The following is a 26,707-nucleotide window of genomic DNA, read 5'->3' as shown; positions in this document are numbered from 1 at the left end:
GGGGAATGGTAACCTTCAACTTAAAAAATAAAAACCAGTAGTTGTTTCAGTGTCCTTCTGATACTGAGTGGAGTTCATGTATTCCTTTGACTGAATGGCTGAATGTAGAAAGAAAATGTGGTGGAAGTTAATATTAACAGATGATGCTAATGAGTCAATAGAAGTGGTCTTGATAGTTTTCCTAATATTGTGTTTCCAATGTCCAAACCTCTTTGAAGAGCTAGTCAGTGCAGCGGAAAAGCCCCAGTGTAAAGGAGGAGTGACTTTATTTGAACAAGACCCACTTCTGCAATTTGGATCCCAGACAGAGCCAATTAAACAACAAACTCATCGCATGTTCCTTCTAAGGATGAAACTCATGCATTTTGTTAACAGCCTGCACAACTATATAATGACTAGGGTAGGTATTGCTATAATAACTTAAATAAGATATAATAACTTTTAAATAAGATTCATGTCTAAGACTTTTAAATAAGATTAATGTCTAGGGCAGGGGTGTCAAACATGCGACCCTGAGGCTGAATCAGGCCCCCAGAGGGCTCCTACTATAAGGCCCGCGAGCAAGTCTGCTTCCTTCTCTTCTCTTGCTTCCTTCTGCATCACAGCTTGCTTTGCCAGGCTTGCTCAATCGCACAAGAGCTACAGAGCAAAGCCTCTACTTTCTCCATTGGCTGAGGCTTCTCCCTTGGGGAGGAAGGGGGGAGAGGGAAAGCTTGCTTTGTGAGGCTCTCTCAATCACACAGCAGAACTACTGAAACAAGTCTCTCTTCCTTCTGTTAGCTGAGGCTTCTCCCCTGGGGAGGGAGGGAAAGAGCCAGAGCTTCCTTTGCCAAGTTCCCTTGATCCCAAGGGAGAGATACAAAGAAAACACTTTTTTTAAAAAAGCACCTCTGTGTCCTTTATAAAGTTTGTATCTCCACTTTCTGGCATGACATTTTATGACACACATGGCCTGGCCCAATGAAGTCTCATTTATGTCAGATCCAGCCCTCGTAACAAATGAGTTCGACACCCCTTGTCTAGGGTGTATTTGTTAAACATCCCAAATGGTTTCTGATATACATGCAGATAAATTTGACCTTCAGTTCACATAGGAAGAGTGCATCCTCTTTATTTAGGTGTCAGTTGGACATAAGTTTTCACTTCAGTGGCTGTTCACATCTTGAATTTTGCATTGTCAATATTTCTTAGAGAGAGGAGGTACTCAAGAGGAGCTGGGTCCAAGCTAGGTCCAAGCAGTGATGTTCTGTAATCTTGGAGCTTGGGATGGGGGCAACAGAGGGATGGCTTCTAGTGTCCTGGCCCCAGTGATGGACCTCCTGATGACACCTGGTTTTTTTGTGTGACACAGAGTGTTGGACTGGATGGGCCAATGGCCTGATCCAACATGGCTTCTCTTATGTTCTTATGAGTATGGCCTGGCTGCCTTCTCCTGATTTGCTGGTTGAGTTGGGAATTGGTAAATAACAACTATCTGTATTCAGTATGCATTAAGCTGTTTTTATCCCAACTGCTACTTTTTGTAGTAGAAACGGTGAGACAAGGCCTAGTGGTCTTGCCTTGAGGGTACATGCTGCTAAGACATTAAAGGTGGAAGTTGTTTTCAATCCTTGGCTATAATCTCTTAAATAACATTTTTGTAGACATCTTCTACATTTAGGAGATGTGATCCTTGATAATAGTATTGTCACTTGAAAAATTAGCTGATTAAGTTCTAGAACACATATATACATTTTAACAGACCTGTTGATTAGTGGGTTATGAAAGCGGAAGCTGGCTGTCAGATTAGTTATGGCTTTGGAGGAAAAAACAGAATTGTAAAATCTCTGTATTTTTTGTGAACAATAAGAGACATTTAAGTACAAAATTTGACCATTGTACATTTTCTTTTTAAAGATTCTTCATAGTACAGGTTTGGAGTTTCAGCATCAGGTAGAAGAAGCAAAAGATCTAGATCAGTTGATTAAAATTCATTATAGATACCTGTCTACAATTCATGATCGTTGCCTGCTGAGAGAAAAGGTATATAAAGTTGATATGGAAAATTCAGTACAACTTGTGGTTTTTACTTGATACATAAATGCTACAGAATGAAGTGACCTACTCTGAGTGTTATTTTACTCTCTTATAAATTGATTAAAATAGCATTTTGATTTGCTTATCCAGGTGGACTGAGGATCCCTTTTTTAAATGCTTTGATCATACTCTTCGTATAATATATAAAATTGTTTTTTATCTGGTTTGAAAAACATTGCTTGAACGGCACGAATTTGAAGAACTTAATGTGTCGCTTTATTTTCTGTTTCATATTTAGGGATTTTTTATCTTTAAAATTAAAAAGAACATTCTGTGTAATTATAATGAAGTCCCAAAGTAGCCATTTCAGGCTAAGATGGTCCTAGACTACGTTAATGCAGAATCAGTGGTTTGTAATCCCTACCTAGAACAGTGCTTGTGTGACATAACATGCTGTAAGTCATAACTAAAATACCTGGCAAAATTATGTTCTAAATTACAGCATTAATTATGTGAGATGAAAATCTATATATTAAATGATAGCTGATAATTTTAGCAAACTGTTATTGCTTTAAGGAATTTATCCTCCTCAATCTCTTCTCCATCATTTATTGCAGTTCTTTCAGAACCTCTGATTGACTCACTTTAGCATTAGCTTGAAGCTTATTGAATATTGCCATATTTCCATTTTAAGGCTTCTTGCTCCATATATGCTGAAGTTTTTATGACTGAAAACAGTAAAGTCAAACTCAAAAACCTTCAGAGTCAAATTTTCTATCCCGCAAATGCTGAAGGCTACCATTCATAAAGAGTTGACATAAATAATCATTTTACATTAACTAGACATTGACTTAAGTGTGCTTCTGGTACTTAGAAGTTATGCAGTATGGCATGTAGTTAGTGAACTAGCTCCATTAGTGACACTGGCTTCCTATCCCAGAATGTGTGGAATGTGTTTGTGTAGTTACCCTAACTTGATAACAGCTCCTGGGCCTTATGTTTAACACCTTTGAATTGTAAATTGCTCAATATTTAGGATAAATAGTTGTTTCTGCATGAGTAAAGCTAGGATAGCTGGAAAATGTACTCTGTAATGGGGATTGTGTAATTTTGAATCTCAGAATAATACTGACCTCAGCTGCTGCTATTTTCATTTCTCATGTTTAGGTTAGCTTTGTGAAAGAAGCTATAATGAAAGTACTGAACTTAGTACTGATGTTTGCAGATCGTTGGCAAGCTGGCTTGGGAGCTTGGAAGTAAGCACACATAGAGTCATTCATGTTGTAGTAATTTTACAGGATGTCTTTTTGCTGGCATATATCCTGTATATGAAGTATTATGACTTGGATCCCATGGAAAAGTTAGACTAATCACCTAGACAAGAATGAATTTCATTTTAGCTGAATCTTATTAGTTTTCAGCATATGTTGACTGCGTAATCAGCATGTCTGTTAAAGATAAGGTTGGAAACTGCATATTCACAAAATATGTAAAAAGCAGTAGTTGGTCAACAGTAAAAAGACTTTGTTGTCATTTTCCTCTAGTGTGAATCATTACTGGATGTGGTCTGAATCATTATTCTTTTTGTTTCTGTCATCAAATTGTGGCTATTTAAAACTATTCTAGAAGAATTTCTACCTTTTGGGAATAATTAATTTTTTAATGATTTAATCTGGTTGTGAGGAAAAGTGCAAGTATCTTGGAAAAGGCTAAAATAGTGTTACGATATGCAGGATACAGGATTCATCAGCTTTGACATCTAGGTAGCCTTATGTGTATGTTCAAATACTTCCTTAAAGCAAAGTCTGCTATAGGGGAAAAACAGTGAGGGTGCTTGCTGTGGTCAGGGCTGCAATACTGTACTTGCTTCATAAATGGGCTTGTATGGCAAACTGCCTATTGAATGTACTGTGAGAATAAGGATTATATCCCACCCATGCTGAATTCCATGCAAATTTTGTGATATATGCATTGTAAGATGCGTCTGCTGCTCTTCAAATAAAACAGTGAAGGTCATGCATGTTGAAAGCATGCATTATTTTACCCGTTACACTTCAACTTTCAAAAGTGAGATCAGTGGGACCGGGCTGAGTGGATGTGACTGCATTGTTTCAGTAGGTGTTTGATATAGTATGTGTATAAAAGGGCGACTGAATAACTGACATTGGTTTTGGAGTTTAGATGCCAAGTATGTACTTATTCACAATTAAAATGTATTCTTGTTACTTTTAACACCAAAACCGTTTGTGTCCTTCATTAGAAAGAAATACAGATTTTTGTCTTGATTTTTAAATACTATGGATGGAGCACAGTTCACAGAAGGGATCATTGTAGTCTCCTCTTCCTGCTGGAGCTCCTTGAGACAACCCCCAGAAAGCCAGAATTAAGAGTGTTGGTTGATTCCTGCAAGTGGTGTAGGATGCAGCATGGGGGGACTACAGCTAGAAAGAGGAAATTAGCAGAAATCACTTCTTCCTTATGCAAATGGTTACTTAAAGGCACAAGACGTCACAGAAGGTGGCCAAGGAGTATGCAGTTTCCCTTCTGTATCTGCAGTCCTCACACCATAATCCCACACCATTCCCAAGAACCCCTGGCTCTCTGGAACAGCTTTTCAGGGTTGACCTTGGGCCAGTTACCGTTCTCTCAGAATTCTCTCAGCCCTGTCTACTTCACAAGGTGACTGTTGTGGGGAAAGGAAGGAAAGGCAAATGCAAGCCATTTTGAGACTCCTTGTGGGTAGAGACTAGCGGGGTATAAAAACAACTCTAGGGCTCTAGTAGGAATAGAAAGGGCCCCTTTGGAAACTGTGCTTTACTCATACTTCCCTAAAATTTTGTCACTTTTAAGTACAATTTGATTGTTGTCATTTTCCACTTAAATTATCCTACACTGTGTTTTAGGATGGAATCCATAACGAAGATGGAATCAGATTTTAAAAACTGCCATATGTTCCTTGTGACAGTGCTAAACAAAGCAGTCTGTAGAGGCTCTTTCCCACATTGTGAGTAATGAGAATAGAAAGCTCAAATGGGATTCTCTGTTGTTTTCAGTAATTTATTTCATAATATATTATGCAGCTTTCTTCAGGCTTCCTGTTCAGTATAATCTAAGTATAAAACTAACAATTCTTATAGTTCGTTTTTAACAGTATATAATCATATGCATAATCATATTAAGCATACTATTAAAGTATTTCTAACTTGAAATTAATTGAAAAGACATGCTTGTCCATTTGTGCCATATTTTGGTTGACAAGCTATTGCCCCTCTATGACTTCTATAAACAATGAAAAATAAAAATGCCAAACTTATTTTGCTTTGTGTTTTGTTCACAGTGGAGTCTTTAACCTTATCACTCATGGCTGGAATGGAACAAAGTTAGCAGAACACAGATTGAAACTTGTAACAATCATGATCACCAACATGAAGTATTTTTTTATCTGGGTGGACTGCAATCTGTACACTAGAATTTACATACATGTACATAAATGGACAGATGTGTGCTTCTGTTTAAAATGGTAAAATGTTTTTCATGTAAATAAAATACAGTAATGGTGCAACTATTTTATATCATTTATTTCTGCATTACTAAATGTTAATTATGTCACTGTTTCTGCTGTCCTTTTTGAGCAACAAAATTAATAAAATGCATAAACTGTTTTAGAAGGGTTCCCTGAACCTTATGGTGTGCATAGAATCGTGGAGTTGGAAGGGGCCATCTAGTCCAACCCTCTGCTCCATGCAAGTTCAGCCTACTACAGCATCCCTGACAAGTGTTCATCCAGTATGCCCCTCAATGCAATTACAGTAATCCATCTGCTTTTTCTTTTCTCCAAGATATAATTGTTTTTCAGCTGCTCTAGATGTAATTGTGTTTCAGCTGTTCTGAAATTTCCACAGCTCCAGCAGCTATAACAAAAGGTACTATTCTACTAAACAATGATTTCCACGGAAATTAATGGGTATTGGCATAGGAGTCATGCTTCTTTGTGCCATGGTTATCTTCTTGTATAATGTAAAAACCTAACAATGTCAAAATGTCTGTACTTAAATGTTGTAAACTATGAAAAGTACAACTACGTAATGTAATGGACTGTGCAAGTATTATTCATTTGCATTATTTATATTTACATAATTTATTTACAATTTCTCACATGCCTGGAGTGTTTTTAAATTAAAAGGCAATGAGAAATACAACAAAAACCATTACAAATGTTCAGCAAACAAGGATAATATTTTTCCTATACTCCAAATGTATTTGTACTTTAATTGCTTATTATGGGTTCTGGCATACAGTGCTCTCCTGTGAGAGTTACTCAGTTGAAACTAGTAGTCTTAAACTGGAATAACTCCAGCTAGAATTGCATAAACAGTTGTGTGGGAACTTGTTCAACTAAATCTATGCAGGTCAGCAGATAATGGCTGGAAAACTCTTTTTTGCGGGGGTGGGGGGGTTATCTTTTATTGATCAGAGTTTCCATTCCTGGGGGAATTTTTGCTTCCTGAGATGGCAAGAAGGGCAAGGCAAGTTTTGACAGTTATGCCCAACAACTATGTCCTTTGTAAACTGTAACACTACAGAACTGATTAAAGCTCAAACCTTATTAAATGTAGTAGTTCACTTTTACTCTTAATCTTCTTTACAGTTGGTTTGAACAGCTCTGGGAATTGCAGTTTTTGGCTTTAATCTAAACTCTTGTCTTTAGGTTCAGTTGATACATTGTTTCATCAGGGTAAACATTCAAATTCCAGCTATTGTCCACATTGCTAGCTGTTCATGCAAATGTCTAAAACTGCATAACAGTCCACTTCTCTGTATTTGGCACTTTTAAGTTTGCAGAGGTGTGGTAACATTTCAGAATGCCATGGTGAGCTGTTTTCCTAAGGAGCAGTTTTCATTCAGAGAAGCATTCATGTAACTTTACTTCAAATGGATATTGTATTGCTGATTATGTTAATGAATTGGATCTAAGTGACCTATGCTTGTTATCAGGAAAGTGGAACTTTGTATAAGCTTCTGTACCCCTTATTCCCAGTGGTTTAAGAAAAAAACTCACTTAGGTTTCAAATTGGACATGGTTTTTTCCATGCTCCTGCTATTTTAAAACTAAAAAGTCTCCCCCTCTAGTATATGTCTTAGAGCTACAGTTAATCTTCAAAGCGCCAACATTTTAATTTTGCTACACAGCCTAACATTTTTATTACCATGAAGAGCTTAGGGAAACCCTGAGAGAACATGGTGGCATTGTAGAGATTAAGGATGGGCACAAACCAGTTCACAGATTTAAGTTTTAGATGAATTTTGGCCTGTTTGTGGTTTGGAAAAGCCACCACAAATTTTAAGAGAGTTTAGGGTGGTTCATGAAGAGCAGAAATCATAGAGAAACCTCTGCTTTCTACTCCCTGCGAAAAGTGGTGGATCAGGGATCAGCTACTGCAAATGGGTTTGATTCATGAACAATTTCCTGATTTATATTGGTTCACAGTTTGGTAAAGAACTGAACCTCAAACATGTGTTTCGTACCTATCCCTAATAGAGATTTCCTTAGGCCAGTGATACTTAGTGGTTTGGGAGCCATATATGGCTGTTTACATGCCACTTGTGGCTGTTCTAAGCACCATTTCCCATGTTTCAGGAAAGTGGGCATTATGGCTCTCAGTGAGCTGAAGCAGGAGTACCACTGCCATAGCTAGGGTTGCCAGGTCCCCTTGGCCACTGGCAGCAAGATGGATGAGTTGACAGATCCTGCTTGGGAAATACCTGGAGGTTTGGGGATAGAGCCTGGAGAGGACTGGGCCCTTAGTGGGATATAATGCTGTACAATCCACCTTCCGAAACATCAAGGGAATAGTTCCCTTTTCTCTAAGGGAACTATTGCCTCCCAAGTCGGAATAAGAGGCGGACACAAGTGAGCTGGTAAAAAACTATGGGCCACTTTATTAAATAAACAGCAAGGGCAACCAGAACTGCGGCCAGGTCAGGGCCAGGGGTCTCCACAGACCGCTCTCCTACCTTTTCCACAGGCGAGAGACCTGGCCCCCCAGCCGGAGTTGTGTGTCACAGCTCCCATCAGGCAGGCCCAGCAGGGAGGCCCGCACCGGAGGGCCCAGTCACCAGATGCGCATCTCAGCAAAAGGCACCCATCTGATCGAGTCTCCAGAACAGTTTGCATTCACACACCTCAGGTCACCAATACCCAAAGGTTGATCCTGCCAGACCCCTAACTCCCCAAAAGGGGGAGGCTAACCAATCCTCCCCAGGCCGAATGGCACCATAACCCAGTAAAACCTGCCATCAAAAGTAACCAACCTATCATAAGGCACCATCCCAAAGCCAATTCCACAATCCACTGATATGCTATGTAGGGTAGGCAAAAAACACACCCCAGTCATAAGCCAAACAGCTGAGGAATAAAAAATTCCTACCCAGCCTCTCGCTCAATGGGGCGACCAGCAACTGCCTACATAACAAACAGGGTGGGCGGGAGGGCCAGCGTACTTCGAGGGACTGACAGTAATGGGGAGCGGAGGCTTACAGAGGCACGCTTAAGCCCCACCCCCTAAAAGACGCGCCTAAAGCGCACCTCACCGTCCGCTCTCCCTCTCAGGAGGCAAACAATTCTCACCAGCCTAGCTGCGAGGCGGCAAGCTGATGGAGATCCAATTGCCCCCCCAAGTCGGAATAAGAGGCGGACACAAGTGAGTTGGTAAAAAACTATGGGCCACTTTATTAAATATATCAACAGCAAGGGCAACCAGAACTGCGGCCAGGTCAGGGCCAGGGGTCTCCACAGACCGCTCCCCTGCCTTTTCCATGGGCAAAAGATTCACGCGCCCCCCCCCAGCCAGAGCTGTGTGTCACAGCTCCCGTCAGGGAGGCCCGCACCAGAGGGCCCAGTCACCAGATGCGCGTCTCCGCGAAAGGCACCCATCTGATCGATTCTCCAGAACAGTCTGCATTCACACACCTCGGGTCACCAATACCCAAAGGTTGATCCTGCCAGACCCCTAACTCCCCAAAAGGGGGAGGCTAACCAGTCCTCCCCAGGCCGCATGGCACCATAACCCAGTAAAACCTGCCATAACTAAGGCCAAGTCTCCATTTAGGGCTTAGCACCCACCGAAAGACCCAAAGCTAAACCCAGCCCTTGCCGAAGATCCCTCAGGAAAAACATATTACCCTTTTCTGAGAGATGCACCCCATCCCCTCTGTAGAGGTCAGGATATTCCTTAGAAATATCTGGATGAGGCAAATAGTGGCCCAAACCACCCTCCAATATCTTGCGAATCTCCTTATTTGCTCTGTAATGAGCCCTCTCTATCCCGGCTGGATTCCAAGCACTGTGCCACACCAAGCGTGGAATCATGGCCGACCAAACTATAATGGTACCAGGCCATCTCTTCCTAACGTACTTGAAATCATCTCAGGCCTGCAAAATCAAAGCCTTACCCTTAACCAGCCCGAGATCATTCCCCCCCCAGGTGAAAAATCAAAACCTGAGGAGGAGGAGCCAAACACCCATGAAACAAAAGCGGGAGCAGGCCAGGCCACTGAAGAGCCTGGCGCTCCTGCAATTTGACCGTAACATATTTGCTGAGCCCCAGCAGAGAGCCAACAACAGTTCTCCGAGCTTGATGTGCTGCCCAAAACACATAACTATGCCCGCAGATGAGAACTTGGCTCCTCCAGCCAGGAACAACAGCATCTAAAAAGAGAAACAGACAAGTTATAAAACCCAAACCTTAAACTACCCCAGCTCCAATAGCAACGCTAAGAGTGGAGCAAAGGGTGAACATAACCTTTATAAGCCCGAGACCGCCAACAGCCAAGGCGCTGGATGAACGCAGCAGAATATCCTAAGGCCGTGGCCGTAGAGGCCGCCTCAATTCTAAAAGAGTGGGTACCAAACCTCACTCCAGACAACCCCAACAGAGCTAAGGCCCTAGACGTCAAAAAAACTGGTGTTTTGTCAGAGGGCTGCCCCCAGCACGACAAAACAACAACCCTTCGCAGCCCCCCCCCCGCACTGCCAAATAATCAGCCAATGCAGACACCAGGCAAAGCTCCGCCTCTGAACACGGACCCAGCTCCAATACAGTGCCAACACCCCGTTACACCCTGTTAACCTAACGTCCCGAAAAGACAAAGCTCTGCCTGAAACATCCTTCCTGGAGCTTGCCACTAACTCGTTGATCCTAAGCGCCCCAAAAAAAGCCACCAAAGAGGCTGCATGAAACAAAACAGCCTCAAAGTGAGATGCACAGACTGCGCTCCAAACCCGTTTCAAACACTTGAGAATCCCAGGAGACATAGGGTTCCTGGTGTCAGGATTAGTCCCGACCTCCCTGAACCACCCTTCCAGCATCTTTCGAATACGAAAATCTGCTGTTTCCTCCTTATACCCAAATGCCTTGCTAGCAAAAGCCAGCGCAGACAGGCATCCTCTAATTGATCACACGGCCAATCCCTTACCTTTTAAGCAAACACAATAGTGGAGCAGTTGCTCCACCAGGAGGGGCCAAACAATGCGATACCCTACCTCAGCCCTAAAGTCTTCAAACTGCCGCACAGCATGTTTGTAAGACTTCCTGGTGCTAGGCGCAATGGTTAGGCCTATCGCTCTGCAGGCCTCGGCTCTCCAATCAGCCATAGCTCCTGGGGCATTGGCACCGCCTCTTGATCGGCCTCGGGCCAGCTGACGAAACCTCTCCATCTGTTTACGAGAGAGAGCGTCAGCCACCCCGTCATTCTCCCCAGGAACATGCTTGGCCAAAAAGAAAATGTTAAGCCGCAGATAACGCAGGGTGAAGGCCCTCATCAACCTAATGACCCGTTGCAATTTGGATGAAAGGGAATTAATAACATGAGCCACCGCCATGTTATCACACCAAAAATGAATGGTGTGATCAGCCATATCGCTTCCCCACAACCAAACCGCAACCAAGATGGGAAAAAACTCTAAAAACATGAGATCCCGGCTCAAACCACCCTGCACCCATGAATCAGGCCAAACTTCCATGCACCAATGTCCATGGAAGTAAACCCCAAAACCTAATGACCCAGCAGCATCGGACATGACCTGAAGCTCCGCCTCAAGCCTCATGTCCTCTCTCCAAAAAGAAATCCCATTAAAGGATTTCAAAAACTCCTGCCACACCTGCAGATCCTCCCTCATGCTGCTGGTAACTCTAGTCCTGTGCTGCGACAGGCAAAGGCCCACCATAGCATCACAGAACCTGCAAAGAAAAGCCCTTCCAGGGGCAACCACTTTGCAAGCAAAGTTAAGATGCCCCACTAACTGCTGAAGTTCAAATAGTGTAACCTTCTTCTTAAGGATGAAAGTACTAATCCTAATTCTTAAAGAGGTATTCTGGAAGATTGCGCCAGTGTGTCCAACTCAATACCTAAAAATACAAGGCATTGGGCCGGGCCCTCAGTTTTTTCCTCAGCCAGTGGCACACCCAATTCAGCGGCCAGCTCAATAAAGCCCGACAAAAACTGAGCGCAACACCCAGTACCTAAAGGACCCACAAATACTAGTCGTCCAAATAATGCACCACGTCCTGCAAGCCCACTTTTTCGCGTACAGCCCATTCCAAGAATGTGCTGAAACACTCAAAAGCCTCACATGAGACAGAGCAGCCCATAGACAAAGCCCTGTCCATGTAAAATTTCCCTGCAAAAGAGAAACCTAACAGCTCAAAATCATCCGGATGGACAGGGAGAAGGCGAAATGCAGATTTGATATCACATTTTGCCAGCTCAGCCCCCTGACCACAGCGTCGAACGATGCCCACAGCCTGATCAAAGGTAGTATACCTAACAGAACATAGTTCCTCAAGAATCCCATCATTAAACGAAGAACCCTTGGGGTAAGAAAGGTGGTGAATCAACCGAAATTCACCAAGAGCCTTCTTTGGTACTACCCCCAAAGGGGAAACCCTAAGGTTAACCACTGGAGGACTAGAAAATGGGCCCAAAATCTTGCCCTCAGCCAGCTCCTTGGCGATCTTAGCGATAGGAAGGATTGAGGGGGGGGGGAGTTTAATAATCAGTAGGGTCAACACAACGCCCCTAAAATCAAGCCCCCACGGGCCTAAACACCCAGCCACGCAGCCCTAACACAACCCCCGACACCCCTCCTTAACAGGAAAACCACAACACAGCCAAAGCCTGCAATCCAACATCATGCTTCCTTGCCCCGACGCCACGCGATCCAAACAGAGACGGCAGCCACCCGAAGCCCAATCCCCCACGCTGGCTGAGAACTTGCAACGCTGCTCTCATATCAGTGATCTTTGAGGGACTGACAGTAATGGGGGGCGGAGGCTTACAGAGGCACGCTTAAGCCCCGCCCCCTAAAAGACACACCTAAAGCGTGCCTCACCGTCTGCTCTCCCTCCTGGGAGGCAAACAATCCCCGCCAGCCTAGCTGCGAGGTGGCAGGCTGACGGAGATCCAAATCTCTGTAGTTTGGACTTGAGCTGTATTTCTGGGGGATCCATGGGTGTAGTGTAGTCAGGAGATCCTATGATTGTCTGGTTGCCAGAAGTTCTTGCTCTTCAGTGTTGTCTAGGGTGCACCACGAGGTGAGCTAGAATTGCACTCCAAGACGTGGCTGATGTAGGCTTATCCAGAATAAGATCCCGACACCCAGCAATAAGATCTGCACAAATCCTGAAATCACAACATTTCAAAATTTCGTTACATGGAATGAATGGTTGCAAACATGGATGCAATCAGTTCCATCCAATATCCATAACCTGATAAATGCAAATGAGAGACCTTCAGTATTTGACTTGCTATGTAAAGTATGGAAGACAGCTAACATACTATAAACGGACTTGAGCAGCTGTGCAAACCTGTTGTTGAATGGGGCAAAATACCAGGACCCAAATGCGATTGTGGTGCAGCCCACCAAACTATTTCCCATGTCACAGGAATATGAGCATGATGCTTTCCAGGGTAATGTGACGGAGCTCTTTGAATTCTCCCCAGGTGTAACTGAGTGGATTGAAAATCTAGACATTAGTATTTTGGAGGATTGCCCAATCGGTCTGCATACCCGTTGTACCAACTTGGTTACATATTATTATATACTTCCTGTGTGTAGCTCTGCCACACGAGAAAAAAATGGGGGGGGGGGGCAGGGCCCACTTGGAGGCTGGGTATATCTAGCCCTTAGCTCACCCAGAAAATGAAATAGACACACTAACAATTCTGATCCTTGTATTGGCCCCAAGTTTCTGTTCAAGATATTCCCTTCGCTCGCCTTCGTCTCCCTCCTACAACAAATCCCCCTCCCCCTCGCGTTAGGGCTGGCTGTGTGAAGATGGGAGGCGGGTCCCTGGCCTGGAAGGAGGAGCCGGAGGTGCCTGCCCGGCTGCTTGCGAGAGGCATGGACGAGGGTTTGGGACAGGACGAGGGAGGAGCTGGCGCGGGAGGAAGGGTGTTTTCTGGCACCGTTTCCCTGTTTGAGTGACTCAGGCAGGAAACTCCAAGGTTCGTGCGGCCCTGGCAAAGGAAAGCGGCCCGGGCGAAAACCACTCGCTAAAGTAGCAGCCTTTGGCTCTTGCACCAGGTGTGGAGCCCGAGGGAGCTGAACTCCCGGGACTCGCTGCTCTCGAGGGTGGCTGCAAAAGGGGAGCGGCGGGCCTCCTCGCTCCGAGACTGGGTGAGAGAAACTTTCCTTGTTTGCGCCTTCCGACTCTTCCCCTTAACCGCCCTTGAAGAAGGCTCCATTCTTTGCCAAGCTAGTGTTCCTTTCTTGCCTAGGGTCCCCGGCGCCCGGGGGAAGGCTTAGGGCGGTATACAAAAACCCTCTGCAACCTTCCCTCCCACTGCCTGGCCTAGGAGGAAGGACGTGTTCCTATGGGGCTGGTCTTTGAAACTCGGGCTCCTGAAAGGAAAAACTCGTTTCTTCTGTTCCGCCCTGCCTTGCCCTGCCCTAATCCATTCACGAGAGACGCTGAAGGAATACGAAATGTTGGCTCCAAGAAAAAGCGATTGGTTCAAACCTTTATTCAGTTGTGGAGTCTTGAAGTCGTGGTTTTTGTAAGCAAATAGCCCGAATGGAATAAAATGGTCATCTCCCAATTTGCAAGCATTTTTGGTTAGTGGAACGCAATTTTTACTTACCAGAGGTGACCACGCAAGGGTTATTTGCAGAACTGCCTCAGTAACAAAGAAATACGGATTAGAATCCCCGTTCACGTAAATAAGATGTATTAAAGAACGTCCAACAGGATGATGAATTTAAGGGATAGCTAATGTGCATTTAGATATTTTACATTTGTATGTTGATGGCGTTCACCAGTCTTTAATCAATGTGAAAGTTAGTGGAAATGATTGATTGAAAATGATCTGGACAGAAAAGTGTGCCTTTCTTTGACAGTTTCTTAAAAACTCAGCACTGTGAAGTTTTTACACAATATTATAATGTGTAGATGTTTTACATAGGCTCAAATCCTGTGATTTTTAAATTATCAGGATTGTGAGATCCAGCATGAGATACTGGAATTCTTGAGTTCTCTGCAGTTTAGGTTGCCAGTTAGATGTGACTGATCACATGTGGAGCTAATATAATATGCAGTGATTAGCTTGTCTGATGAAGGCTGGAGTTCAGATCGCATTCAGTCATGAAGCTCAGTGGGTGACTTTGAATCATTTACTTTCCCTCTCTTTCTGCTTCACCTGCTTCACAGAGTTGTGGCGAGGAGGAGAAGGGGAGAAATATGTATACCAGTGTGAGCTCCCTAGGGCAGGATAAAAAAGTAACAGTGTTGATTGCAGGTCAGGTTTCAAGATAGTGTACATAAAGCCCTGACCTGGATAGCCCAGGCAAGCTCGATCTTGGAAGCTAAGCAGGGTTGACTCTGACAAGTACTTGGATGGCACAGAGATCCTTGGAATACCAGCAGTCAGGAGGACAGGGGCAGGGTACATAAGTCAGAATAGTGTTCGTCTTGACATGGCATTGTTTATGGGATGTCTATGCAGCTTCTCTGGAGACTTGCTTCCTGCAATAGATCTGTCACTGAGACAGTAATTTTTAAATGGCTGATAGTGATTTTTATGACTAATCTGTTTTTTCTTAATGCCTTTTTACATTGAAATGTTACATGTACTCTAAAATATGTTCAGTTTTAATTTAAAAAACTGGTGTAGAAATGAATATGAGATACTTCATGCTGTAATTGTAGAATATTTTATTTTAAATGTTCACCAGCTTTTTGTTTATGGGTGGTATATGAGTATTATGATAATTGCACTGTCTTGGATGTGTGGAATGGTTAGTTTTTCTGCTACAAGTAGTGGTCATGGTTATGTGTAACAGATTAAAAAAACATTAAATAGTCCAGATCTGAAGATCTGTTAACCTTGCTGAAGCTAAGGAGCTCTATACCTGTTTGGTGCTGGAATGAAAGACAAGTTCATGAGCTTAAGTTCAATGGAAAAGGCAAGAGATAATTGTAATAGGTAAATAAATATTTAGGTACCCAAAATAATGCAGAATATTACACTAAAATAGTGAAAAGATGGTCTTTCACTGCAACAGAAATGCTTATTTTCTGGTCCTTGAGGTTTTCTTGCCATTATTATTTGTTACTTTATTTATATTCCACCTTTCTTATATTTACTACTTCATTTATAGCTCACTTTCTTACTAGCTTCTTGCAGTGAATGTGTAGAGACAGGCAGCTTCCTAATAATGATTGCTGGGAATAGTCTTCTGCATGTGTTTGCCATTTGTATTTTAACATATAGGGGTACAACCAACAGGTCACTGTGAGATTCAGTATTCAGTGCTGTCATCAGCCTTGGTAACGATTGTGCCATTTCAGATTGGAATTTTCTAGGAAAAAATTTGAATATGAACTGTTGAAATCTGAGTAAGGAAGTATAAGGGTATAACTCTGCTTAGGATGATACTGTGAATCTGCCCAATATTACTGACTTTTATTATGCCATTAATAATTTTTATGAAACAGTGCATTGTCAGTGATGTAGCCTGCTTCTAGGCAGTGTGTTTACAGATGTGTTGTGTTGGTTACTTTCACTACTTAAATTAATACAGGCATGAGGTTTATTTAACACATTATCTCTGTGTTACATACTATTAGAACTGCTCACAAGTGGCTCTCTGGTGTTTGTTCTGCTACAGTAGTCTTCAGTCCAGCTAGTGATGTGAGGAAAAACTCATCAAGAGAAGTGAGTTGATGGAACCTTTTATGCTGCTTTTGCAGTACTTAGTGTACCTTTCCCCTTCCCTTTCCACCTTCATAGGGCACCCTCAGACTTATCTCTTTTTCCAGTGCATGTTCATTTCTTCTGTTCTTAGATCAGAAAGCAAAAGAGGGGAAGCCCTGAAGATGAGTTGTTAGCTTGTGGAGCAATTTGTATGTAACTGTGTAAGTGGTCTTTAAAGGTTGTTTGAGAAAAATTAGGCCACATCCAAAGATCCTCCTACATGGATATGCATACATTGCACATGCAGTTTAGCTCTCTGTATAAATGCTGTGATCTTGGGTGCAGAATTGCAAGAGCAGCATTAGTTCTTTTTCTGCTTACAGGCCTCATCCTTGACATACACTGAGCCCTTGTTCACTTCACTGGAGTAGTGGAGGTTCGATTGTGTTAACTGTACTCATAATTGTTTTAATTTGTGAGGAGAGAAACTTCTACAGAGTACACTGTACTCCGTACATAACTGAAAATAACTTGTTAAGCTCTTAATGTTCCATGGCCAGAAGGAAACCCTCGCCCCCAGTTTTTTTTATTGTTCTTAACTGAGTACAGGAAAATATTTCCTGGTATTTGAATGAATTCCCCCTCCCCCCCATTTCCCCATAGGAAAAAGTGTCCTTACTTAATATGGTTAATACAGAATTAAAAAATGGTAAACAAAAATGGTAGACAGAATTAAACAAATTAGACAAATGGTAGAAGAATAAAATAATTTGGAATGAAGTTGTGGAAATTCAGGTTGACATCTTATTTTAATTATTTACAGTATTTATAGTCTGTCTTTCTCACTGCCACTAAAAGTAGATTACACAGGAAGTCAATAACATTCCATATGAACACAAGTCTAAGCACAGAGTAGGTTCATATAGTCAATATGAGGAGACATCTAATGAACATAGGATTAGGGTTACTGAAATCTGAATGAGCATAGCATAATACCCATCAGGCAGAGTGTTGATTATAATGAAGTAAAGTGGTATTATGTTAATAAAAAGTAGCGAAGTTCAACAGGTTCAACTGATAATTCATCCTATCCACACAGGTATACTATACAGTCCCTTTCCCTTTATAAAGTGTGTTCCTGAACTTAATCTGTTATAGTATAATCCTAATACTGTATAGAGGAGCTCTCCTCATTTTGAATAATGACAGGAGCATGGGAGACTCCTCAGGTTATTCCACAAGGCAAGGGCCACAACAGAAAAAGTAGATGTATCCTGTTTTCAGTGTGGTACCTGCAGAAAGTACTGAACAGACAAATGAAACATGGGAGGAGATGCAGTCCTCTACAGGTGAGAGTCCAAGGCCATGTATATGATAGTAACTGGTAGCAGATGGACAGCCAGTGGAGAACCTGCAGAATGGGAGTAATTTGCATCTAGCTCCTGTTAATAATCAAGCTGCGGCATTTTGTACCAACTGGAGGCTCTGTCTTCACTTCAAGGGTAGACGCATGTAGAGAGCATCACAGTGGTCTAGTCTCTGTGCTACCATGGCATGGATGCAGGTGGCTAGTTTGGCTGAGCCAAGGTAGGGGTCCTTCCATGTTTGATGCTGAAAGAAAGCATTTTTTTTGCTGCTGCATTAACTTGCTTTTCCAGCAGTAATGCTGGATCCAATATAATTTCATGGCTCTTAATCAAACTAGCTGAATTCCATCAAAGGTGGGAAGAACAGTGAACTGGGTATGTAAAGCTGTATGCTGCTTCCCACATTTTTGATGTTAAATGTTAAGTCATGGCAGAGGTGATCCACTGCTTTCTGTGTTTATAGCTGTGAAGATAAGGCTGTCTTTAGGTAAAATTTCCTTCCACCATATAAAAGTAATACAGTTGAGAATTCAGCACTGAAGAGAGGGATTGAATAAGGGAGACTATAATATTTCTGGAAAGACTGAGTTTTCCTAGCCCAAGACTATAACTTGGGATCTGCTGTGGAAAACTTTCCAATGTAAGACTTTGGACATTCTGAGTGTTCAGGAATAAGGGTCAAACTATATAATACAACATACGCAAGTCTATCATGGGTTCTTGTAGCCATATAGCAGCTGCAAGTTCCTGATGAGAACTTTGTTTAAAAGCACCATAATGGCCTAATTCAGACCAGGACTGTCTCATGTGGGGATAAGAGACTCCTGCCTCTCTCCACTGTTTCCTCAAAACAAGAATCTGATGGTGCCATTTCATTTCTGGGAAACAGTGCATGGGGAAAGGAAGGAGGCCCTCTTCCCTACTACTGTCCTGATCTGAATTAGGACCCCCACAGCACTTTTAAATGAAGTTTCTGCTGGGAACTCACAGCTGCAGTATGTCTACATATCCCTGTGGTGGATTCACACATTTTAACATGTATTTTAGGCCTAAGATCCTGAGAAAAACACATCCTTGAATTTTGATAGTAGTGCATAGATAATTGTATACTTATTTTTTAGAACTATTGTTCATTACAATTAGAAATAAAGGAAACCTGGGATATCTCCTTTAATTGCCAGCTGTTTAGCTCTGAGAAGCATGATTACTACTGCTACATGGTACAAATGAAACCTGCTTTGTGGTATTATGTGTTCCAGTTTAGCCAGTAAGAGTTTGTCTTTAATTAAATGAGTAGTAGTAATTTTTTGTTGAGGGCAGAATGTTATGTTCCATCTGCTTTGGCTTCAGTGTAAAACTTAAAACTGACAGCTGTAGGTATGATTTATTTATTTATATACCCTGCCTTTCTTCCCATTGGAGACCCAAATCAGCTTACATCATTCTCTTCTCCATTTTATCCTCACAACAACCCTGTGAGGTTAGGCTGAGGGGTGTGACTGACTCAAAATCACATACCAAGGTTCCATGGCATAAGGGAGATTTGAACCTGGGTCTCTGATTCTAGTCCAGCCCTTTAACCCGGGGGGGAAGGCGTTCAAACTTATGGCCCAGGAGGCAAAACTGGCTTGTCCAAGGCTCTTATGTGGCCCATGAGCAACAGGTGCAAAGAGTGAAGGCAGGAGGCTGCTTGGAGGGGGGAGCAGACACATGAGTGTACACAGTGAGGTGTGTGTGGTCAAAGCTGTCAAGAAATTAAAATAAATTACTAGGGGACAGGTATGGTATCCCTTGGAAAAAACGAGTCTTTTATCAAATACATTTATTGGGGCTTTTGTGGATCCTCTAGTAAATCAATTGCTTTTACTCCTGGGAATCAATTGCCTTTGTATTTTGAATTAAAAAATAATACTGTTAATTGGGTTTGCCTGTGCCATTTATAAAGTTTATATTGCCAGTACCTGGCATTTTATGTCAGACATGACTCAGCCCGGCCTGACAAAGTAACATTTACATCTGATCTGGCCTTTAAAAAAATGAGTTTGATACCTCTACTCTAACCACCACACAGCACTGGCTCTTCACGGTAAAAAAAAAAAATCACAGTATAATTTGTAGTTTTAAGAGAAGCCCTCTTGCATTCTGGTTAGCAATACTGAATAAACCTGCAATGTAGAATAGATGTGGGTGAGTGGTAATCTGCTTTAAAAAACCCCCAAATTACTATAATTGTGCAGATGGGTTCTTTTTCTTGCTTCTCTTCCCGTCAATGTTTCTTGTATACTTAGTGCTTAAAAAAAGGAAATATAAGAAATATGCTGATCTTTAGTGCTGAAAAAAGTATAGTTTTTTTTTTTTACTTTGTAAAAAGGGAACTAAGAATGAAATTCATAGTTACAGCCATGCCTTGTGTTGAATCTGAAAGCTTTGTCTATCTGAGAGCTTTGTTTGGATTTGGTGCCCAACAAGCCAATTGATGCTATCTGAATTTAAATAGATTGGTTCCCATTGAAGTGAAAATTATGGTAGTATTAAAGTAAAAGCTAGCGTATCAGGCTTCTGTTTGCAGAATGGATCTTTCCAGCTTTTCCATATTCTGCAATCCCCTTGTTATCTGAAACGCTGCTTCTGAGATCAGGAGACACTCAGATACTGCATGGGTTGTTATGTGCAGGGCTATAGTTCAAATGAGCCTAATAGCTTCAGGGCCTGAGCAAGTGTTGAACCTTCAAATAATTTAATCAAACTTTAGTTGAAAGCTGGTGTGGTGTAGTGATAGAACTGAGACCTGGAACCAGTTTGAATCTCTATTCTGCCATGGAAGCTTGCCAAGTGATCCTGGGCCCATTGCAGTCACTTAGCCTAACCTACCTCCAGGGTGGTGGTTGTGAGGATAAAGCGGAGGAGCAAATTAACCTGCCATATATTGAATCGGACCATTGGTCCTTCAAAGTCAGTATTGTCTATTCAGACTGGCAGTGGCTCTCCAGGATTTCAATTTGAGGTCTTTCACCTCACCTGCTACCTGGTCCTTTATTAGAGATGCTGGAGACTGAATCTGGGACTTTCTATATGCCAATAAGATTCTCTACCACTGAACGACGACCCCTCCAAAAGGAGTAGGGGAGAATAATGTTATAACCTGCCTTGAGTCCCCGTAAGGGAGAACAATAGAATATAAAAAGTAAGCAAACTAATATGTAACAGATCAAGTTTCATTGTGACATTTCAGTCATCTAGAGATGTAGCATGGTCTTCATGTTTCCTAGTGGTGATGGTTGGTGCTTTAGCTGATTTCAGGCTTGAAACATAGAAGTGTGTTTTAAGCATTATACAAACTTCCACCCAGATAGTCTGCATGGCAAATACTACATTACAACATACTTTACAGTCTCATGGGTGCAATGAAAAAGCAGAGCAGTATTTTGAACATGCCTGTCAAACTTTATTCCGGTATTCAACTGCAACAGCATGTTACAAACATACTAAAAACCAGAAAGTGCCCACACTGGAAAATTAAACTAAAAGCGTTAGTTTACTTGTCCAGCTGTTTAATTACATCTCCTGCTTGGATCTGTATTAAATTCATTAAAGGTTTGTGATAAGGACCTAGCCAGAATAATATGTTGCGAGTTGACCATATTTAGTCTTATCTTGTCAATGAAAGAGAGCAAATAGGTGTGCTATATTAATTTTGATTTCTAAATTCGTGTGCACAAATTCCTGGTTTGTATATGTGACCTTGGTGGTTGACACTGGTAACAGGTGTTATTTTTCTGAGCAGGTTCCTTTTGTTTTTTTTTAAATTATGCAGGCACATGCTCAGACAAACCATTTTGAGCTGAGTCACTGTTTCTGAATTAGTGCATTTATGCTGTTATAAGCTGGCTGCAAGATGTACAGTGGAATTGTCCCTCATGCTCAAAATGTCAAGATCTGAAGAGTATAATCAAGAAAACTTCATACTGTAGAATAAGAGTGGTGAAAAGTGGAGGCTGTAGAATGCAGTCCTGGGGATATGACCACCTGTGCAAGGAGACGTTGGAATTGTGCAGGATTTTATGTTTAGTCAGTGTTCAGTCTGTGAACCCCTCTGCTGTTCCAAGACTCAGCAATAAGACAAGGTGGGGGAGGGGAATGTTTTTACCTTGGTGTGGAGAGCTACAACAATCCTACCACATCTCATATTTATGTCCTTGCGAAAGGCCTTTCAACCTCAAGAAGTTAGACACTGGGACTATGGTAACATTTTCCCCTAGACAATGCAGGTTGTGCAAGATGAGGTTCTCACAATCATTTTTTATATAATAGGCACCAATTGTTTTGTATGCTGAATGTTTCTGAATGATAATATGGGCTACATTTTTGAAAATGTAAATGTGCGAAATCACATATTTCAACACCACATTAATCTATCTTGGTGAGATTTGCAAAACCATATAATTGGATAAAAACATTGGGTTCATGTTTGTGTCAAATATAACACAATTTTTAAAAAATCCCATCAAGTCACAGGTGACTTACAGAGATCCATGATGGAGTTTGCCATTGCCTGCCTCTGCATAGCAACCCTTCACTTCCTTGGGGGGGGGGGGGGTGTCTCCAGTTCAAATATTAACCAGAGCCAATCCTGCTTGGCTTCTGAGTTCTACTGTGGAACATGCCATAGTTAGTTAACTTGTCATGAACATTACCAGTTTAAAAATGTTACTTTTTACAGAATCAAAATGACTGCTCAAGTTACCTTGGAAGATGCTTTGTCCAATGTGGATCTCTTGGAAGAATTACCACTACCAGACCAACAACCATGTATTGAACCCCCGCCATCATCCTTGCTTTATCAGGTATGCAATGCATAAAAAGTTTTTGTTGCTGTTGTTGCTTTAAAATGCCCTGAATTACTACCATTTGCATAATTTTTCTTCAACACTATTCATCATTTTGGTACATTTTCTTGTCTTTCATTCAGCCCAATTTCAACACCAATTTTGAAGACAGGAATGCATTTGTCACAGGCATTGCAAGATATATTGAACAAGCAACTGTTCATTCCAGCATGGTAAATATTAAACAACAGCAGTCTAACAATACTTACTGTAGTAAAAGGGAATAAGAAAACCATGTTAGTGTTTTTATTTCAAGCCTATTCTTTTCTATAAACATGACGTTAAGAATTAATCATTTTGCTGTGCATGCTTATGGATATATCCAGGGTCACTTTTTTTGTAAGATTTTACATGTTTCATATAAGTAGCTCTGAAATCAACTATTTCATTTCAATTTTATAATTTTAAAACAATATTATGGCTGCTGCTTATTGTTGCACTGTATTTTTTTAGATGAGGACTTAAACATCAGTCTATAGGAGTTGATAATAAACTAAAAATCTGGGTTTCACAATCTAGTATGTAGAATAATTTGTGTGTTGTGTCTGTGCTAAAGCAAATTCAGCATTTGAAAAATAGTGTTCCAAAGTGATGCAACTGTTCTTATTCAATTATTGTATTTCATGGACATTCTTATTCTGTTGTGCGTACACTAAATTTTAAAAAATTCACTGCTTATACTTTGTTTCCTGTCGGGAAGAGGAACATAAAGAGCTACTGTTTGCTGCTTCTTAAGCCCAGGAGTACGATGATAATGTGATTCTTTGCATCTCTTAGTTCTAATACCGATTTGATATCCCAGGATTATTTAATAGGTCTGAGGTCTTTGTTTTAGCAATTCTTGAACCAATCACAATTATCTTTAAAAACAAAGGTGTGCTTGCGAATAAAAGTTAGACTAGCTTCCTAGTGAATATGTTTAGCTTTGGGATATTATTAAAAATTATTTCAGTCACTGTTCTGACAAAGCTTTCAGTTGCATTTTCTCTGAAATACAGCATGCTACATAGATCCAGGTGCGGCAGCTGTGTTGGTCTGAAGCAGTAGAACACAGTTTGATTCCAGTGGCACCTTTTAAGACCAACAAGGTTTTATTCAGGGTATAAGCTTTTGTGTGCAAGCACACTTCTTCAGATAGCAAAACAGAATTTCCTCAACCATTAAACTATCTGAAGAAGTATGCTTGCACACAAGAGCTTATACCTTGAATAAAACTTCATTGGTCTTAATGGTGCCCTTGGACTCAAACTTTGTTCAGCATGCTACATGATTAGTATCTTTGTTTTGATCAGTTACTCTACCCTTTTGTGTAAACACCAGGGTTTTTTGTATGTTTTAGAATGAAATGTTGGAAGAAGGTCAAGAGTATGCCATTATGCTCTACACATGGAGGAGCTGTTCAAGAGCCATTCCTCAGGTATAGCAGCAAAATCAGTGTTAAGAATTACTGTTTTCTTACTATTCCATAGGTGGCCTCTTATACTTTGGTGGTTCGACAGCTATTAGATACCTTGGAGCACTTTCAGAAGGAACTCTAACCTCCTCCCCAAAGGGAATCTTAGTTCAACAACAGACGGAATGAAGCTGCCCCAAAAAGAGCCGGCTGGAAATAGAGCGCCCGGGAGCTTCCCAATGGCGCTTGGAAAAGGGGTGGGCTGTGGGTGCCCAGGGAGCGTCTGGAGTGCTCACGCGCCCTGTCTGCAGCTCTTCAGTCATTTTATGGCCTTCCAGACGGCTGGGGAGGCACCTCAGAGGCGCCCCAGCAAAAAAGCAACACTTTCAAAGGCAGATGTGTGCATGTAGATGCACTTTTTTGGTCCGCCTGCCACCCGTCCCCAGGTGTGGCTTTAAATGCCTGTCTGTTATCACCCTTAGTGTCTTTATTATTATTAATGAGCCTAATTCAGTGTGCTACAAAGATGACAACAATGACCTATGGTGTAATGCCTTTATTGTCAGGAAATAATTGCAATATCCACTGTGTTTAAAATGCTGAAACTGGGACGTAATCTATGACATGTATGTTGAACTTAATGGAAAATATTGTTAGAACAGCATGTGGGAATTGTCACCTGTAGGAGGCTAGTGGATGGGAAGGATCCCTTCAGGTAATGAAGCAGCACCAAACTGAAACTGCATCCCTCCTTTCTCAGTGAGGAGTTCCTTCAACCTCCCCCATCACAAATCTGTCTTTTAAGCTGTTTGCTGTAGGGTCCCCTGATTTGAGTTTGGATCTGATTTCTTTTTTGATGGTAACAGCAGGCTTCTAGAATCATTTACTTTTTACCCATGCCCTGTTGCTTGTCTTTTCACCTTTGCTTCCTGTCAGCCACAAAAAAGTGAAAACAGGAAGTGTGTAACCCTTGAGGACAGCCTTTGCTGTCAAGCAGTAGCAAGAACACCAAAGTAACTCTGCATACCCATCTCATGGAAAGCTTAGCAAATCAAAAGATTTTAAAAGGCCTGTTTGCATACTTTGATACATTGCAAAGACTAACTTGCAAAATATTGCACTAGATGAGATCTGTAATCCTTGTCTAGTTGTTCTGAAATAGCCTTAAAGTGCAATCCTTAGCATTTGAAGAAAGATGGGGGCTTTCCTCAGATATGATGGTAGGTCAGACAGCAAGTACAGTCATATAATCAATGTCCTCCTGACTTGTTTCCAGCAAATTTTATTGGGCTCAGTTTTGTTGTTCCCAGAATGTATTGCTGTAGATAATGCAGAAGCATTAGGACCATCATTAGGATAAAATATTTTATATAGTCTGATAATCCTGGAAGCTGTTTCTGAAAAAGTTTCTGAAAAACTTTTGTGGCAAAGTTAAATTTCTAAAATGTGTAAAATGTTTTGAAATTGGTAATATTTTTGTGTGAGTCTTACAGCTGGTGAAGAAAGGTGCGTGCAATATTCCTGCATAGTTTGTCAAACCTTTTCCCTTTCTTTTTTTAGGTGAAATGCAATGAGCAGCCAAACAGAGTGGAAATTTATGAAAAAACTGTTGAAGTTCTAGAACCAGAGGTCACCAAGCTGATGAATTTTATGTATTTTCAGGTAAATGGATGTTGGATGCTATTCAGTTCTTTCTCCCCATTACCTCCCACAACTGCCCCTGATTTAGCATTTTTCATGCCTGACCCATAGGCTCTGTGTTTGTGTGTGTGTTTAATAGGCAGTTTTGCTCTCAGTCTTGTATGAGATCAATACAATGAGTGGGCTATTACTAATAGACTGGATGCCCTGAGGAAAAAAACTACTGGAAGTGGAAGCATCCCCAATGAAAACAGAGGTTCCCCTGAAAAGCCGTTCAAAGGAAATAAAAGACTTTAAACAAATTCCCAACCATTTACAGACAATTTCTGTTAGCGATAAAATTCTGGTACAAACTGCCCACCCACCCAACAGTAAAGTCGGCAATGGGAGAAAAGGGTTTTTCACCTGGAAACAAGTTATCAAATGTTTTGAAGAATGGCTGCATCTTTGATGAAGCTGGACATTTGAATCTTATTTCCTTTGAGTGACTAGAAGATCGATCCTCAAGGGGGGGGGGAATTGGGGCAACTAGCTAAACTCTTGTGTTGGAATATAGCGGGTTGGACTGCCAAAGTTTATGATAAGGGGTTTATGGATTATTTGCGACAATTTGATATTATTTTTTTGCAGAAAATTTGGATGTTGGAAGATTTTGATATATCTGGTTATTTTGCTTTCCACATCCCAGCAACACCGAGTAATAAGGGGGGGAGACCTTCAGGTGGTCTGGCTACCTTTATTTCTACTGCATTAAATATACAGGCTAAAAGAATTTATTTACCAAATGATGGGGCCATTGCGGTACACTTGAGTTGCCCAAAGCATTCTATGATGTGTCTAAATTGTTATCTACTTCCACAACGGTTAAGGGGCCAAATAAGGAAAACATCGAATTTGATGGAAGCCAATATTGTTCATTGTTTACAAAAATATCCTAACGCAAAGTTAATTATGGGAGGGGATTTGAATGCAAGGTTGGGGGCAAATGATGAGATCCTATTTGACAAGTTTGGGATAGATCCAACGGGAGGGGAAGATACGAATGGGTTAAATGATCGATGTTCACTGGACTCAGTTGTGAATTATGCAGAGTTATGTTTAGTCCAGCTGATTCACAAACTGAATCTTAAGGTCCTAGATGGAGTAATTCAGGGAGATCATCCTGGGCAATACACCTTCTGGTCTGGTAGCAGACATTCTACTATTGACTA

The 26,707-nt window shown here is 41.5% G+C and overlaps 2 protein-coding genes across 3 annotated transcripts in view; both read left to right on the top strand.

Moving 5' to 3' along the window:
• The window catches only part of LOC132568257 (gamma-tubulin complex component 5-like), a 34,419-nt gene extending 27,774 nt beyond the window's left edge, over positions 1-6,645 (top strand). The window contains exons 19-23 of the mRNA XM_060233884.1: positions 219-400; positions 1,897-2,022; positions 3,184-3,272; positions 4,920-5,020; positions 5,354-6,645. Coding sequence (XP_060089867.1) covers positions 219-400; positions 1,897-2,022; positions 3,184-3,272; positions 4,920-5,020; positions 5,354-5,400 — 545 coding nt within the window. The 3' untranslated portion in view covers positions 5,401-6,645. The remainder of the gene's footprint in view (positions 1-218; positions 401-1,896; positions 2,023-3,183; positions 3,273-4,919; positions 5,021-5,353) is intronic.
• Positions 6,646-13,471: 6,826 nt separating this feature from the next.
• Positions 13,472-26,707, top strand: part of LOC132568255 (cytoplasmic FMR1-interacting protein 1) — a 67,332-nt gene continuing 54,096 nt past the window's right edge. The window contains exons 1-5 of one of the 2 annotated variants that reach the window (XM_060233882.1): positions 13,472-13,693; positions 22,297-22,420; positions 22,546-22,635; positions 23,802-23,879; positions 25,416-25,517. In XM_060233882.1, coding sequence (XP_060089865.1) covers positions 22,304-22,420; positions 22,546-22,635; positions 23,802-23,879; positions 25,416-25,517 — 387 coding nt within the window. In that variant the 5' untranslated portion in view covers positions 13,472-13,693; positions 22,297-22,303. The remainder of the gene's footprint in view (positions 13,694-22,296; positions 22,421-22,545; positions 22,636-23,801; positions 23,880-25,415; positions 25,518-26,707) is intronic. The other variant, XM_060233881.1, reaches the window with a different exon arrangement.

This window comes from Heteronotia binoei, chromosome 3, assembly GCF_032191835.1.
Source record: "Heteronotia binoei isolate CCM8104 ecotype False Entrance Well chromosome 3, APGP_CSIRO_Hbin_v1, whole genome shotgun sequence".
Classification (NCBI taxonomy): domain Eukaryota; kingdom Metazoa; phylum Chordata; class Lepidosauria; order Squamata; family Gekkonidae; genus Heteronotia; species Heteronotia binoei.
Note: the sequence above shows the minus strand (reverse complement) of the source record. Positions and strands in the feature narration are given on the sequence as shown.